At 39.0% G+C, this 18,514-nt stretch overlaps 1 protein-coding gene across 1 annotated transcript in view; it reads left to right on the top strand.

The window, feature by feature from the left end:
- The window catches only part of LOC104535485 (ADAMTS-like protein 1), a gene marked incomplete at both ends in the record, with an annotated part of 84,469 nt that extends 68,152 nt beyond the window's left edge, over window positions 1-16,317 (top strand). Inside the window, 4 exon segments of the mRNA XM_010182877.1 lie at window positions 4,082-4,209; window positions 6,971-7,099; window positions 14,148-14,327; window positions 16,183-16,317. Of these exon segments, the coding sequence (XP_010181179.1) occupies window positions 4,082-4,209; window positions 6,971-7,099; window positions 14,148-14,327; window positions 16,183-16,317 (572 nt within the window).
- Between the last annotated feature and the right edge of the window lie 2,197 nt (window positions 16,318-18,514).

Genomic DNA, 18,514 nt, shown 5'->3' with positions numbered 1-18,514 from the left:
CTGTGGGAATTTTGTGCCATTAAGGGTTTTTGGTTTTTGTTTTTTTTCCTCTACTTGAAATGACTGTGATTTCTGTGGTATGCTTGAAAGGGAATGGAGCATTCATAAAAGTCCACATGTAGCTAATGCTGGACACTACACTCATGAAAAAATTACAAGTTTATCTTATATAATATAAGCAGCCATGGTGCAGCAACAGGCAGGTTCATTTAGCTGACAATAGAACAATCTTGGTGATTTCTGAAATTTTAGTTTCTATTATATTTTTCATTTTACAATGCCTTTCAGCCTTTTTTTTCCATTAAGTTTGGCTGAAATTGTATTAAATGCTGCATTGTATTTCTGAGTTTTTAGGCAACTACATGTGCTCTAAACTTCTATTGGAAAGCCTCAAATAGGTACAGTTCACTTGCCAGTTAGTAGTGTTATTCATTGGCAACCCTTCTTTAAAGGTTGAGACAACTTCCACTTTATGAACTTTCTTCTGTGCTCGTCACTTATGGTCCCTCTAGGTTGGTGGTGAGGGAAGAAATATCTCTGGGTTAAGAAATGATAGTGCATTTAAAAATTGGATTGCAGATGTTCTGTTGGGTTCTTAACAGCAGTATTCTGGTTTTAGCTCAGAATGCTCTTGCTGGCCGCCAGTTGGCTGTGTAAATGAAAGCTGCAGTTTAAGCAGTCTTGTAGGATACAACTCTAAACTGCAAGGCCATCTGCATGAGGCTGTGTTTGGTATGCTTGAGCTGTCTTTCAGCTCTGCAGCTTGTCTTCTGCACATTTTGCCAGCCATTGAATGGAGAAGAGAAATTAGTTTTCCAGTCCACCTCTGTCTTCATGCAAATAAGAAAATTAATAGACGTGGACCTTCCTGTATCAGTGTCAACAAAAGATTATTTTGATGAGTAAGGTCAGAGAGTTGTGCTGAAGTCCCTCAGCTTATGCCTCACTGAGTATACTGAGATTCCAGTTGTATCTGGTTTGTGTTGTGATTTTTAGAGCGTAAGCTGCTGGTTTTACGTTGGGTGATAGCTACCTGTATTGCATCTTACCAAATACTGAGATAAAGGCACTCACTTTCGTGCATTGCTGTCATGGATTTTGTCTGGACCAATGATGTGGCAACAAATGGCTCTACTCTCATTGCCTCCTTCCATGAGCTGCGCTGTCTGCCTAAAAGTATTTGTGACTTCTACTACACATAGCTCCATTCACAAAAACTAGTTTCTTTATCTTTAGTCTAGGTACTGTCACAGAAAGATATAACAACAGGCCCCAAAAAAGTGTTGGTTTTCACTTACTCAATAGAATGAAAACATACAACAACAAAAAATGAAGCAGTTGAAAATGTGTGTGATTACAGTAAAAGATGCTTGACTTGAATCTGCATATTCAGCCTGGGTGCATTTTTAACATGAGTGTCCACACCATCTCCTAAGGTTAAAGTGTCAACACCAGAACAGGTTCTGAGTGTAGTTTCAGAGTTTACTAGTATCTATACCAAAGGCTGGAGACTTCTCTAAGGGTTGTAAATGTTTTATTTCAAAGAAAATTAAGATCAACTTCCTTAGGAATCAATTTTAAAACTGAAAAATCTTCGGAGGATTAATGCATTGCTTAGTAAGCTTTTCAAGTATGCTTTAATTTCCATCACTGGGAGCTCTTTGATACTTGATACAAATTCAACTCTTCTAAAACAGAAATGTATTTTATAAATGGACATGAAGCAAAATATAAAAAGTAGATGATACAGAGTTAGGTGTTTGAGAGGTACCATCTGAATTAGTTACACACATAGGCCCTGTGAAATACATTTTTGTCTGAGACAATGCAGTGTGGAGCAACTGAGATGAGACTGATTAAACATTTAGCTGTATTATTTTAAGTCCATAAACAAGATTCTGAAGACATGCTGCTGACAGAAAGGATTACTACAGATGGTATTTTTTCACCACTGACAAGCAAATCAGAACCTAACAAAAATAGCAGTCTACGAGCAAATAGGGACTCCAGCCAAAAACATTCTATAAAGAAGGATAATAAAAGATCTGCTTTCAAGAAAAACAGCTATGCCAAATTGTGACACAGAAATAACAGAAAGAATTATTGAAAAGAAGAGGACATTATTTTTTCTTCTAGAGAAAGTTTAAAACTTGGGTTGAAAAAAGAGGATGATGGAGCTGCATTGGAGTTTATTTTTTTTAAAAGCAGGTGCCTACCTGGCCTATTTCTATTTCTAAAAATATTTGTGCTGAATCTTGAGATGACTTTAGAGAGATTTACATCAGCAAAGTTGATTAAAAACAAACAAATTATGATCCCTTGTGTCTTACAAGGTGCAATATTAAGCAAGCACTTTCCTCAAACTGAAGGTGACAGAAACTTTTCTAAAACCTTTTTTTAGGAGGTTGTAGGTCTTAGTTTGATGTAGGAGTGGCTGGCCAGCCTACATGCTATATTTGCAAACATGCAGGCAGAACACACATAACTATTAACTGTCTTATGCTTGTAAAAATTGGGACAAATTCTGAAGCTCTAATGAATTCCCTGTAGAGATTGAACCAGTCAGTGTTAAAATAAAAATATTATGTGTGAGATACTGATGCTTGCTAACACTAGATTTATAAGTAAAGAAGTTGTTTAGTTGCTGGCACTGTTAGCAGTGGCTACCTAGAAGTCTGCCCTGTTTATGACTAAATGATAAGAAAGAAAAAATCCTTGAAAGCGGAAGTGTGGGTGGAATTCTTTCAACCATTGGGGTTTTTTGCTGTGCAAGCAAAAATGCAATTTAAAAATGATTGTTTGTTTTGCAAATGTGCATTTTTCTAGGCACTTGCAAAACCTGGTAAACAAAAGGCAGCTCTTTCCTTTTATTAATAATAATTATTACTATTACTCAAAAAAAGGGTCAAAAAAGAATTTTAACTCTGCATTTTTTCCTATAATAGATTTTGATGGGTGATCCTAATCTGGTTTGTTTTAGAGATCTACCACCCACAGTGCTGTGCAATATCAAGTATCTACTGCTTTTTGGTCCATGAGACAACAGTTTTCACTGAGGGTGTGGGAATGGAAAGAAACTCATCAATTCCAGGATCAGTGAGCAGACTTTTATTCCTTGTGTTTTACAGATGTATTCCTCCCGCACTTTCACCCTTGTTACTGTCAATCACAGCTTCAACTAGGAGTTAACATACAACAGCTGCTGAAATTTGCTGATGAGAAAAGTAATTTATCGTTAGGTTTTACCAACAGTTTTGGCTAAAAAAATAAAAGGGACAATAATGATGAAATACTGTGCTGAAGAGAAGGGAACACAAGTATTAACAGGAGCCCATAGACTGAATTGTCACTTAAACAGCTATTTGTGAGGACCTGATAGAGTTATACCACTGCAAAACCAGACTGTGAAAAGAAGTGGTTCATAAGAGATGTAAGGTCATATTCATCCCATTTAACATGGGCAGTAGATGGAGATCACAGTAGGCTCCTCTTACTGGCAGAGGAAAGAAACAGTTGGTTCAGCTCATGGAAGAGCTCAATATTCCTCTATTAGGGGAGCAACAAGACTGCTGGAACTTTTATAAACTGCCCAGCAATCAAAGAATTTGGAGGCTATTTCAGTCTTTAACACTGAATTTATTCACTTCAATTCTTTCTGCCTAGCTTCAGCAAGTTTAATGATTTTTTCCCCTGCAATAATTTGGCTTTTTCTTTGCCATTGCTACTATTACTTTGCAGAACTGGGAGACAGGGAGGCTAGGCAATTCATGCAACATCATACAGGAGGTGACACAGCAGAGGAGAAGATTTCACAAACAATGAGCAGATGTCCTAAGTGCAGCAATCTTTTTCTGACACACATATCAGGAGTAGAAGAACTCAGAATGAGACTAAAATTTAATTTAAGTAATCACAGTTCACAGTCTCAATGTAATACTTTAACTGTCTTAATAGATTTTCAAATATAACCTAAGGGCCTGAACTGTAAAAATATTATCTAAACTGGAAAAAATCCCTGTAAATATATTCATGCTCACACAAACTAAGGGACTATTACATTTTTCTTTCTGTCTTACTCCAGGATGCTACTTCAGCCCGATGACTCCTTGCAGATTCTAGCACCCGTGGAAGCTGATGTGGGTTTCTATGCTTGCAATGCATCCAATGCCCTGGGATCTGACTCTGTCTCCATTGCTGTCACTCTAGCAGGTAATAGTTTATTCTCCATGACTGCACGATGGTCCCTGCCACTTGTATGGTTCTGGACAGAAACTGTTTGTGGGGCAACAGATGGCTGTGGATGCTGGGTTGGCAAGGTGGGTCATAGGTCATATGGAAACTCTGGAAAGCCTTGAGCCATAGTACAACTTTTACAGACAATTTGTGAGATCTGTGGGTTTTTGTGAGAGATCAATATTTTTTTTCACTTGCTGCATCTGACATGCTCTCAAGATAATGTACATCCTGGTTAGCCACAGCCTGTATGGGCAGTGCAGTCCAAGTCTCCCAGTGCGCGTGCTTCATTTTAAACCTATTGCTGATCTTGTCAAGTCTAACAGACTGGTTGAAGGCTGATTCAGATATATGTTAGCCAAGCCTGAAAAATACCACAGCTGAGAAGATGGGCCCTTGCAGGATCAAGCCCTGTATCATATTGATCCCTGTGGCACAAGCATGACTTACATTGTTTCAATTGCTGGCAAATAGAGGTTCACAAAAAATTAACTTCTGTGTTTATATTTCTCTAGTAATGGTTGAAATCTAAACCAGACTAAATATTCTTTGTTAGTTTAGATTTATGTTTTAAAGAAAACTCACCCAAATAAAAGCCAAGGGAAATGGGAAGCAGTACATGAATCCAGCTTCTATAAGGTTCATTGGTAGGCAATGTCAGCAGGCTCATAGCTACATCAGGACTTGTAGAAGGACAGAGCAGCAAATGTGAACAAGGACCTAAACAGTAAGATGAAAGGACAGAAAAGACAGCTAAAGACTGTGATGACGCAGAGATGTTTTAGAGAGTGTCCTATTTATCACAAAGACAAAAGGAAACACATTAGGAATGCTAGAAAGCTTATTGATTTTTCATACCTCTCCATTTCACTGCTCCAGAATGTGGAAGCATTTGGAGGTCTCCAGTGTTTAGTCAGTGACCATTAGCTGCCAGTGTATCCATGAACAATTAGAGGAAGGAATAGCTGTTGATAAGCTTGAGGTTTTTTGCACCAAACATGGAGAAAATTTCAGTTAAGAGGAGCATAAAGAAAACCTAAGAATGCAGCAGTGAAGCTCTGATGGTGAGTAAACCAACTACAAAGAAGAACTTATCTGTCTCTCAAAAGGAGAACAGCTGAGTCCCCCAGTATGGAAAAGGAAGATGTGCATCAGAGCTACATATTACATGTAGACAAAAACAAAGATACTGATCCTTTTCACACTACTGCAGATCAGGAATACCTTTTCTGAAGCCCGAGCAACAGAGCAGTGGTGCTGCTGCTATGACAGCATAGTGTTTTATAAGGAGAGACTCCACAGTAAACCTCTTGTGTGGCACCAGCAAGAAGCTGAACATGAGGTAAAAAAATCATCAGTCAAAACTTCTATTCTGTCTACGTTGCTCCAGTGAGTTTAAAAACCATAGTCTTTGTACAATATAATTTGTGGAAACAATTTTGTGTGAAGCTGTAGAAAAATAAACTTAGCATTAAGTATCTATGTGGCACAGGAAGGCTATTAGCTTTTTGATTATAATTAATTATCACAGTGTAACCCTTTTAGATGAATTAGCATTCATGTATCCCCAACTCAAGATGAACTCTGCATAGGAACTGGCATACATTTCCATCTCACATCCAAGGCAATGAGCTGCACATCTTATAAAATGTGGCCATAAATATCAATATGAGATACTGAACAACTTTTGGAACAAAGCAACAACATTTTTGGCATAATGGAAGTACTTTCTCCGAAAGAACTGGAAAGCTGAGACCGTCTTTAGAGGGATCAGGAATGCGGCTGAAACCTTATTTCATTGAAGAATTTTCTGATCAGTTTAACACATGTGTGGAAAAAAGATGGTGGAATATGCTTCCATTTTCTTAATGGTTTACTACTTGTTTATGCATTGAACAGCTAATAGATTTTTAATCTTTTGGTGAGATTGCAGAGACCATTCATGAACATCAAAGGCTGATGGATAGCTGAAGATTTTTTTCTTTGTTTTCTTTAGCTTTGCCACAAAACATCAAAACAACAGCAGGGATACACCTTAACCAACTGGCGCACTGTCACCAGTATTGGAAGCACACTGAAAACTATTTGAAGTTTGTTGCACGCAAAGCAGATCTCTTTGTTAGTGATAAGCAATGTTAATATATAACACTGTTACTATGGGCTTTAGATAAAACAAGTTATCTGATAGAAAGGAGCTTGTTTATGTCCCTTATCTTACACTAGCCATTATGAGAAAACGTTCTGATTATGGTCTGGTCTTCCCAATCCCAGTGTTTCCACTGTAGGTTAAAGAAGACATGGTTGATATGTAGAAACAGCTTGCATTTTGCTCTAAACCTCCTGCACTATTATTGTGCCTGTACCCATCACTGAGGCTTCATTTGCTTATGTTTGGCCTTTGGCAAAGGGTGATATTTTGGTTGCAGTACCAGGCAAACATTTTGCTGCAGATCCAATTGTACTAGTGTTTATTAATTCAGCTGGTTCTCCTGTGTGTCCATATCGCTTTAATGATATTTTGCCTCTGCTTTAACTCTGTATTTTCTTTTTCCAAGACAGCTTTTCCTTTAGAATTTGGTGACATTGTAATATAAAGAACGGGTGGGCATCATAATCCAGCATTTTTCCTCATCCACCTGTCCTGTGTAGGTACTTTTACACAGAGTGTCCAAGGCGATGTATCCCATGCAAATCCAGTATGCTTGGTGTGATAAACTTTGGTGCATATTTTATACAGGAAAGCCACTGATAAAGGCATCAAGAGCGACTGTGACCAACACTGAATCGCCTGCTGTCACTGTTGATATTGGAAGCACAGTGAAAACAATCCAGAGAGCAAACGTTACCTTTAACTGCCAAGTCGCAGGTGAGAAATTACTTGGTCTCCCTTGCAGGTGCCTTCAGCTATAAATTTATGTGGGCTTCTATGCTAAATTGGTGTGTCCAAGTGCAGATGGATGAAACTGAAAGGTTTTTCTAGGACTTGGGCAAGCTTCCATTAATTTTTAGCATAGAAATAGTCCTTCTTTTATCAATCCCAACATGAAAAGTGTAGTGGATTAAGAAAGTTGTTCTGAGACAATACAATACAATACAACAGGCATCTTTGTTGGAGATACACAGTATGATGTGGATACAGCAAAACTGATACACATTCCTACCTGTTGGAGATGTTTGGTGACAATATTCGAGCATAGACTGACGCGTTTCCTCATTGATAGCATTTTCAAAGTCCACTCTTGTTAGTTCCCTCTTTTCCTGCCACACTCTGGTTTGTTTTCAAATTAAGGGCATCTTAGCACATTCTAATTTTTCTTTTTTTCAACTTGGGAGTGCAGGAATTTGGAGGAATTTTGCTGGAACAGGGTTCTCCCTGAAGCTCTTTTCCAGAGACTCAATTGGTCTTACAATGGCAGTTTACCTCTTTTCAATGGTGACCAAAAAAGGATGACCTTATCTGCGTGTTGCAGTCCTATGGTTGTCATTGGGAATGGTGTTGGTACGGGGAGGTGGGATAGGGGAAGAGAGAAATAAAGACTCAGGAACAGACCTTTGATTCATTACACTTCCATGCTTAGTACAAGGGGGAATAGCAGGGGAAAGGAGCAAAACACAAAGTGAGCCATGCTGAAGGTTACATAAGTATCTGCAGTGGAGACCTCTATGAAGTCCCTTAGATCCTTGCTTTAGCTTCTTGTCCCTAGCAGCTATTTCAGATGACTAAATAAGCATCTGCACTGCAAATACACAAATGTCCTGCTTTTTTTACACGTCCTGCTCGGTTTAAGCACGTAGCCATTGTCAGTTTTCCTTCTTCAAGTGCTGCCAACCACACCCTTATGCAAATTCATAAGTAAAACGAGTAATTGGCTCAGGTTTCACTATTTGGTCCTTTAGCAAATCAGTACACAATAGGTGTGCGAACAGCAGGCTGGGATCTCAATTTATTAATTACTCTTTGTGGGATTCATGAGAGAAAAATACAGTATCATTTTTTCTAGTGGTTCATGAAGAAGTAAATCCAGTAATTCTGTTGCTGTCTCAACATTAATTCTAGACGCACTCTTGCCATCAGACTGATGTCCAGTGTCTTTCAAGGAACAAGGAGATGAAAGTTATACTCCTTTTCCCAGGCCCCTGCATGGATCACATGCACTGACAGTTTGTGAAAGAGTCCAAATATTATACGAGCATAAAATATTTTGGATTTCTCTCTCTGGATTCTCTCAGCTGCAGATGGAGAGGCCCCACAGATGCAGAGAATGACTGCTGATTTAAGAAGTGCAGGCATTCCCCTTCAGTATAAAGACATCATAAAAAGAACAGGACATGGCTAGGCAAAGTTGCCACAGTTTTTATGACATCAGAAAACTACAGGAGTGGAGCATGACATGGTGAGGTGCACAGATTCAGTGATTTTTCTGAGAGGGAAATAACCTCTAGTGATTTTATGAAGCCCATCTACTATCACAGTGTATGTCCACAATGGAAAATTTTAGCAATGTCACAGCAGATTCACTATCTTCTTTAACAGAACAGGGTTTTTTGATATCTAGTAGCATTACTGTATATTAGATTCTTCTGTGATACAGAAGAAATTTGCTTAAATTGTCATTTTCTTCATGGGTGTTTATTTTCTGCTACTGCTTCCTTGGAAAATGTCAACTGTTTGACACCAGAGATTAATACTGTTTAAATTATAATAAAGTCATCAACCGTAAGCTGTGATGTTACAAAGGGAACAAGAGAATGAGTAATGAGGGCAGAAATATTTTATAAGCACTAGAATCCTGTTGTCATAAAAATAGTGTTAATTATTCAACAGCAATTAAAAGAAAAAAAAAGCTACATATGGGAAGAGATCTGGGAAGAGATCCAAGAAGAGAGTGATTTCTCTACATTGTCTCACCTATGTCTGGAGAATATACCATGTCATAAAACCTGTTAAAGAACATGACAACTAATATAATTCTCCTTCTAATGTAAGCACAATTTTTTTGTTTTAGCATCAGGGTTGTGATTATCCAGCCTTTTAATATATTTCTGATCATTCTGCTTAGAACAATCAATGCTAAGAAGAGTAACAAGCACTGTTGCTTCAGTCAGCAAACGTGTCATATCCTAGTGACTTCATCAGAGTAGATGAACTTTGCAACTGCATAGTTTCCCCAGAAGACATTAGCAATGAAATGGTCATCAACTCATAGTACGTTAATGTGCAATGGTTAATGTAATAAAAACTGATAGTAAAAAAGAAATTAGAGTGTGAGAGTGAAATGGGCATAATTAGAAAGAGAACAAACATATCCAGAAATTATATAGGGTCTTATCTAGATGAAGAAAACTCTTCACACAGCTTTGTAAAGCGATAGTCTTTTTCCTTCTTGTACTTTCCCTCTCATAATTTCAGGACACCCTGAGCCAGCACAGCAACTGAGAGTTGTTCCAGATCAGTATTCAGTGCCTGTTAATCTTATCAATATAAGCTGTGTTGCTATCACTGTGCTGTGTAGTCTGTAGTGTAGGACCATGCATGCATTAGATCTTGATGTCTTGGCTCATATAAGGACATGTCTTTACTGAGAGTCAGCAGGACAGCAGAATAAATATCTATAAGAGAAAGATTAGGTATGAGGATAGTTATGGCATTTTCTAAAGCTGCTCTTACTGTCAAAGAATAGAAACATACATTGCTGTTGACAGGTGTTGATAAGTCTGGAGATGGTTTCTTAAAAACAAGAGATAATGAAAGAGAACATTACCAGAGCATAGGGAGTAATTTTATATTGCTTGTTAACTTTTTATGAAAGGCATAAGCACTGTACAAATCTGTGTTCTGAGCTGAAATCTTTATATATTAGCTGTAAGACAAGGTAAAACAAAAGAATCCTCAATCCATTAGAGTTTAATTGGCCCCGATATGAATTATGTCAGGATGAAACTCTCATTTTGGTTATACCACTAAGATGGTGGTGTGGTTTTGTTCAAGCTTGAAAATCAACCTTATTTCACTTGACATAACTTCGCCACTTTTTGTCTATGGAGGTGAAAGAATGTTTTTTAAACATAGTTAGGTGATTGTGGTCAATCACAGTCTTCTACAAAACTAATCCTAAGGGAACCCCCAACCAAGTCTTGCAGATGCCTGTGACTTCCAGGTGGAGGATTTGCGCCAAGCTTCAGAAAGTCAGTAGCAGTTCTGGTGTGGGCAACTCCATTACTGTGGGTAATTTCACTTCCAAATGGGATCTGGGACCAACTTGGATTACATCAGTATCACTAGGAAGCTTTCTGTTGGCTTCAGCATTAGATTGTGCAGATACTCATTTGGATACCAGAAGGCTCAATCAATCTGGCCCAAGTTGTGATTGAAAATATAGTTAGACATAAAAGGGGGAGCCATGTTTAAAAATACAGTTCTTAGGGCATTTCTCCATTATATCCTTCAGGCCATAAGACTTCTAACAGAGGCACCTGCCTCCGAAGTGTCATGTACCATTAATCACTGTTGAGTCAGAACGGGTTTGGAAGAGTGACTTAAAATATGTTACCATCCTGGCCTGTATATCCTTCTCTCTCTCTGATGTCTCAGCTTGCAGCTTTTTCAACTCACCTAAGTATTCCTTTTCTCTGTATTTCACATGTATGCTGGAGGTTCTATTTTTCTAGTTTTTACCTTGCTTTATGACCCATATTTGTTCATCAGTTATAGCATATTCTGGTGTGTAAGTTACTATTTCAAGAATATTGTGGCATTGAAATCAAGCCACCACTGCTAGATCCTTGTATTGCTGTTTTCTTACTTTCCTCAGTAGCTCCTGGTTTAGCAGAATTGTCTGGATAGGCATGCACAGTTGTCCTTGCTATGTCTCCTAGGTAGTCTTTTTGTGCTGGATGCATGCACGGTGATGGAGGGGAAAACTGAAGAAGAATAGACCTGGGCAACCGTTTACCATCTAAAGTCTTGCCTGCCCAGCAGAGTGAGTTTTGTTTCCAGCTGGCACCTCTCAGACTTTCAGTCTCTGTGGTTGTTTCTGCAAGGCAAACCCCTCAGCCGTCTGTCATTTGTCATTACCCAACAGAACTGATTTAAATGCTTTTGCTACCCCTTGTGGCTATGCTGCACAATTATATGTTTGCTCATCCCTGTGCTGGCTGCCTCTGGTCCCTGTGTTGAGGCTTATGTGTCAATAAAGGTGAAGCACAAAGGAAAATGAAGCTGCTGCTCACTGACATATACTGCTTATCTTCCCTAAACAAAACTGTAGGAACAGCCGTACCAGTTAATTTCAAATAATCTCCTGTTAGTGTTAGAAATGTCACCTTAAAGACACAGAAGAACACACTTTGTAGAGTAGCAGTCAGAAAAATTTTTTGTAGAGCTGCTGAACATTTTGTAGGTACAAGGCACCTTTCCTAGATGCAGTAGTAATACCTGGACAGTAAGGAGTCTTACCTTTAACCCCTTGTTGCTTCTTCTGGTAGTGAAGTGTATACAAGAGGAATTCTGCCTTTCTGTACTAAGACTACCTGAGCGGCTGTCTGTAAGAAGCAAATTAGTTTTGTCTGTCTCTCTGTATTGATTCATGTATTTTATTTGAGTCACCACTCTTGAGGACTGTAGTCATATGAAATCACCGTATGTCCCTTTCCCTTCTTCTTTAACCTTCTCAGCACTCTTCATCCCTTCCTCTTTTCCCACTATTAAACTTACCTTCCTTCATTTTCAAGAAAAAAATGAACTCTCTACCTGATTTTAGTCCTCAAAACAAAAAAAGATGATGATTCCTGGTTGGAATTGGAGAAAGCTTTGTATTTTTAAAATCTTGTTATTGTTTATTTCTGAGGTACATTTCTTGATACTTCCATTTCTAAGTTCAGCAATAGCCATAATGTGAAAACCTGTGCACTCTAAATAGCTTAGACTGCAAGAGAGAGTGGATCATCCCTTCATTAAGATGGCACTGGAAGGATAAGTGCTGGAATGTGAGTGTTTTTCCATCTTGGGGGCTGCAGAACTGGAAGAGTCTCCATTTTCTCTCTTTTGCTCTCCAGAGCTCAACTCCTAAACTTCCTTTCCCCACAATGGAAACACAATAAACACGCAGGCTTGAATAAACTCAAGGGTTGGAGTTGTTCACTATCCAGTGGTTGTCTGAACTCTCCTGAGGACTCCGCCTGGATGCTCTGGCCCACCTGTGCCACATAGGTCAAAGAGTAGCAGCCAGAATGAGAGCTGTATACTGGCCCTGGCCCTGTGAGGGGGTCAGAAACAGGCCAACAGCCCATCCTTTTAGAAAAGCTGAGTTGTAGCAACACAAACATGGGTAAGCCTTTGGAAAACAGCATCACAGACAAGAATGATCAGTTCTCTGGTTATGCCATGAAGCGTCCAGAGAGGCATATGCTATTTACCCTCAGACAAAGGTGAGAAATACCCTGCAGTCTTTTACAGCCTGCTTCCTGGTACTTTCTGAATGTGGAGGAGACCCTCTGCCCTCCCAGGGCTTCAGCTTTCCTTCTTGGCTGCCAGGCTCAGACATACTCATTCCAGATGTCTTGGCAAAGGCACTAGGAGACTCGGAGAGCTGGAAAAAAAGTCACAATGTTTTGATGTCAAAGAATAGGAAAAATGTCCCCTTCCCACTTCCATCTCCACATGCTTAGCAGGGCACCTGCAATCAGGTGGTCACTACAAATACAGACAAATGAGTGGTCATGCTCAGTGAGCACAGAGGTATTTCTGATGCCAGGACCACAGAATTGACAAACAGTGGATTTTGTTTTATGGTGTGGAGGCACAACCAGAAGGGTACTGGCAATGGGCAAAGGAATGTGTTGCTGTGACATAAGGCAGGGAAGGATTTAGGTAGGCAGCAGATACTTAAGATGAACTCCCTGTATGCATGTCCTTAATCTATAGTAGATGCTAGGAAACTGCATGTTCATGTGAAAGAAAGTAACTGCTTTCCACATATAGAAGGTAATCACGAATGGGAGAGCATACACTCCAGCAGTTACCAGAATTAGTGGTGTGCTACTCCTTAGAACCACAGGTCCACACAGTATCATTTCCACCCAGCACAGCTCCATAGGTCTGTCCCATTTATTGAAACTTCCAATACCATTTCACATATACCAATTGGTTAGTAGTCAGTGATACTAAATACCTGATCTGGTATGCATTCAAATCAAGGTAGAGATCTCTATGGCAAGGAAATGTTAGCTACTGCAAGACCGGAGGTCTTGCCAACTACACCTCAGAACCTATTCCTGCAAAAGGGTACCCAGCAGAGACAACTGGATCTTGGATTCCAGCATGCAAAAGGAGTCAATTCTTCTATAGGAGGTTATGAATCTCCAACAGTCTGTTGTCTGCAGACTTCTGGTGAGACCAGTGAAACTGCCTTTCTGAAGATAATGCTAATTGTTTGCATAATTTCAGAAAGAACAATTGGATTAATTAATAGAAGTGAAGTCCATCGAGGGCCCCTAACTGCACAGAAACTACTTCTGGCTCAGAAAGTTCCTTAACTGAAGCTAGTGGGAAACTGGGAGAAGCACCAGGTTATGGCTTCTTCCAAAGACAGGATACTATGCAAGATTAACCTTTGTTCTGAGTCTTGCTTTTAAGAGTGATGAGTTCAGAGTTCACTTGTACAATTCTGGGACTCTAAAAGGGAAGACTTCAATTCAATTTTAACTCTTCTGCTCCCAGTCAGAGGAATCTAAAAAACATACAGTCAGGCAACGTGAAAGAATTAACCTGAACTGCAAAAAATGTCGCTTAAAAAATGTCATATTAAAATCTTGCTTTAATTCTTCTATCTTAAGAACTTTGCCTGTAGCAGCTATAATACTGTTTATCAACCACTATTTCTTACTAATGTTATGTTTTGTCAATATTTTTCCAGGTGTTCCTGAAGCAGAAGTTACTTGGTTTAGGAACAAGGTCAAGTTGTCTTCTGCTCACTATCTGCAGGATGGGTTGCTGCTAATTGCAAATGTTTCTCTGTCAGATCAGGGGTTGTACTCCTGCAAGGCAGCCAATCTTCATGGGGAAGTAACTGAAAGCTCTCAGCTGTTGGTTCTTGGTAAGTCCAGGGTATTTTGCATGTGTGGCAACAGTAATGTACCTACTGGCACAACTAGCCTGCAGAACTGCTCAGAGGATGTGGAAAGAGGGAATGGCACACAGGCAGCCCTGCTCTAAGAAAATAATCAGTCTTCATTTATTCTCTGGGCAACATCACCTGAAACAAAGTGGTGGTAAAAGGAAGATGGATAAGGAGAAAATGTCAAAGCACAGGGACTGCACCCCTCAGTTCTGAGATACTCAGTTTCACTCTTTCACACTTGCTAGCTAAGAAAAGCGTTTTTTAACCATGTCTTAAAATGACTCTTTTGAAATGAGAGTGATGGCACCTTTTCCCTGTCAAGTGCTCTGCCTCTCCTGAGCCGCCTTTCCATATATGACTGACTGTGTGATACTGATCCATTCTACATCAAACAGGTGCATAAACCCAGCATGCTTTTGAAATGCACATCCCAAGTTCAGTGAAGGGTGAAACTTACTTTTTCTTGAGTTTCTAAACAACAGACAGAAAGCTCAGCTGGGTCATTTGGAAAGACAATGTTAACTGTGAATTATGGGTGGAGGTGTTACCTGGTGGTAATTTGATATCTGGAAAAGAGGTTTCCTTTCCTAGTAATTAATCTTCTGTCATTTCTCCATGCCTGGCAGATGAATGGTCCAGCCAATCTTTGTAAGTGCTTCTGTACATTTCATAGTGAAGTGTCAAATTTTGCAGCCTAGTCCCTGTTACTGGTGCAACACCATTAAACCATCTGTTACAGGTCTTGTCTTTTGTGACTAGAGTGAGCATAGGTCCAATGGATGATGCAGCTTCAAGAGGAAGTTTTAAAGTGAGATTTTTCAGTTTCGTAGACAACATTAAAACCACTTACGAATGGTCACATTATTTCCCTGTTAATCCAGACAGGCTCTAGAAACTCAGTCTAAAAAAATCTGAAGAAGAAAAAAATCAGCTGGGTTTCAGCCTGTAAGTAAAAAACTCCCACATGATCTTTAAGTCATTTTCTGATCTTTATAAGTGGCTTAGTTTTTAAAGATGAAAAGTAACTGTGAGTTATGCAAGCTACTTCTGTTTGTAGACTTAGCACATTTTTATTTCCTTGATGGAAACAAACTGTTCAAGTATCGATGACTTGTACTTCTTGTGATCAACAATGGAAAACTTGATTAGTGTGTGCAGAGATCTAATTGAAGAGGGATAAAACCACCATTCACATAAATCAAATATCCCGTAATTTCCATGACAAAAAGAATTGGGAATGATAGGCAGCACAAACAATTTTAAAAATAGCATTATGATTAGTAAAAAACTATATCCTTCAGTTCTCAGCATAGATTGATCCTCTTGAGCTCTGAACTCTTAGTCGTTTGGAGCACTGCCTAAGCATACCACAAGATTTGGCAGGGTTATAACCATATTTAATCAGGGTTTGATCCAGGTTGTAGCAGACATTAGAAAGTATTCCACTGACTGCCATGGGCATTTGATTTGGCTTCTCTGCTATATAAATTTATTCTTTTATCCAAGCTGCTGTGTCTTCTGATACCATGTACCTTCGTCACATATAAAGTGTCAACCAGAATGTCATGGTAGCCTTCAGACAGAATTTCTTTTATTTTGTGGTCATACTGATCCTGATGTTATTTTAATATTTTCTCTAGTGCCTTACCAAGCATGAGGCAAGGTACACCTTTGGTAGTTGCTCAAAGTTTCTTCAACTGCCCCTCTGAAATGGTAATACTGCAGCACAGCAAATAATGGAGCAAAAGCTCGTGGTGGGTTTTTTTTACATCCCTGAGATGTTTTTTGTTATAGTGTTACTCATCACTTCAGTCTCCCAATCTGTTACCAGAGCCTCCACGACCTCTTCCTTACCTAGAAGACTTGACAGCAGTGCTTTCCAGTGCTGGGACCAGCACTCATTCAGTGCTGACCTCTCCTTCAGGAACAAAAATAACTGTCAGTCCTGGGAGCTCTGCTCTCATAGGTAAGTCCTTTAAGGTTTTTTTATATTAAATAGGGTTTAGAGCTTAGATTACAGTTTTGCATCTGGTTATCCATTACAGTTTTGCATCCAGTTATCCAGCCATGAAGCACTGGGACAAAAGACATCAAACCGACAGCACATTGTCAGGCATAATCACTGCCAAATTGTTCTCGCAACTCAGAAACTCATTTCAAAAAGGAGGTCTTCCTATTAGTGCAGTGCCCCAAAGCTGCATGCAGAATAAGAGCTCAATTGTGCCACACTTCCTAACCACCTGTAAGAAGCAGTCCATGCTCTAAGGGGCAAGCAATCTCATTCAAGGCAAAACATGGCAAACTGGTGTGTGAACTGATCTAAAAGAAGAAACATTTGTGGTTCTGATTTTTCTTTTTCTTTGGCATTTGTGTACTAGTCTTTCCATATGTCTGCTATTCGTATTGTATATCCTTCTTCTTCAGAGCCTTGTCTAGACTTCTGCCTGTCCCTCTAGACAAGTTTTTGTCCTGCAAGCTCTCTGTTTCATTCTGTTCTTTTTATTCTCCTTTGTTATATCGCATAACCAATGTCTGCACAAAGCCATATAAGGAAATAATCTCCAGTGAAATGCTTTTCTTCTTTTCATAGTTTTCTGCTGTCCGTATAGCTTTTTCCTCTCTACACTGCAAGTTCTGTTGTATGCTGTAAACTTCTTTCAGATCTGTAGGCATTATTTGCTTGCAAAGAGAATCTCATCCTTTTCTAAAGTTCAAGGTATGTTTATTTTAAAATTTCATTTCTCAGATTGATCTTGAGCCTCTGCTGTCAGGTTCAGATAGGCAAACAGCTTCTCTAAAGGCCTTGTTACTATTTTCCAAAACATTCTTTGCTTACATTTAGTAAGTGTTGAGGTTTTATTTTCACAGTGGAGGCTTTCTAGTTGTTCTTAGTTTTGTATGGTTTACTTTTCCCTAGTGCTGACATCAGCATATATTTAAAACGGCTTTTAGTGTGCAGCTCTGGATTATATTTCTGCTTGCACAAAAACTGCACTGAAATAGTTCTTGGTGAAAGGAATATCTGAAGCATATTATTAGCAATTAATAAATATTTTTAAATATGTTTTTATTGTACTCACTGTTGTAAGACTGGGTCACACTCCTGTTTAATCTGTTTCCTCTCAGGTTTCCAAAAAGAGGTCTTTAGTAGTTGTATGGATTTTTTAATTGTTTGAAAGCAGTAATTGAATCACAAAGGGTGTTCTGCACTGCCTGTATATAAACACCTCTAAATTAATTTCATTTGGCTGTACCCTGCCATTCCACTTCAGGGGCGAGGAAACTCCATGAATCTTAATAGCAAAATAGCAAACCAGTTTCATTCTTGAGGCAGTTCCCTCAACCTTGCTGAAGCTTTACTGACCTCAATTTGAGGTCTGTATTATCAAAACCTTAGGAAACCTCCTGAGAATTTATTTCTAATGAAAAATCAGCATGGAATGTGCTGTCCAATAAATTAGAAAGCTACCCCAATGTGCTGCATCATGTTGTGTGACTAAAACAAATATACAAAGCATTCAGCTTCCATGTATGTTATTTAAATATGTTGTCTATAGTAGTACCAAAGAATTTGGATTCATCCACTATGAGAATACTCATTACTGAATAAAAAAGTACTCTCAGTATCTCTTAGATATTTTTTTAAATCTACAGCTAGTTTACTCTGTACACTAAAATTAGTATGAATTAAAATCAAGTACTTTACATTTACTCCCAAATGTAGTCTCCTCGCAGCCTTCCTATGCAGTGGCTAAGTTTATCATAGACTACTGTGATACCTTCATAATCAACCTTTGCTTGAAGTATTGCTACATGGGAAAGAAAATCTGCATATGTTCTAAGCATCAGCTGCAAGCACCAATTTCAGAACAACTTGTGAAATCTAAACCTGCGACACATGTCTGTATTCCCTGTCTACAGCATCCCCTATAAGCTGTCCTTGTCCTTGTTCCGTCTGTTCTGCCATGTAGCAAATTGACTTTATTCCTCTTAGGTCTTTCATAATTGATTATGTTGGCTTTACATGCTCTTGATGCCCCATATAAGAACTTCAGATATATGAACTGCTATGTATAAGGTCACTTGTCTGTGCTACCGCTGGCAGTCACCAGCATCTCTTGGGACTCAGAAGTCACAGAATCTTAGGAGTTGGAAGGTACCTT

This window comes from Mesitornis unicolor, unplaced genomic scaffold, assembly GCF_000695765.1.
Source record: "Mesitornis unicolor isolate BGI_N332 unplaced genomic scaffold, ASM69576v1 scaffold23034, whole genome shotgun sequence".
Classification (NCBI taxonomy): domain Eukaryota; kingdom Metazoa; phylum Chordata; class Aves; order Mesitornithiformes; family Mesitornithidae; genus Mesitornis; species Mesitornis unicolor.
This window is presented reverse-complemented; position numbering and strand designations above follow the sequence as displayed.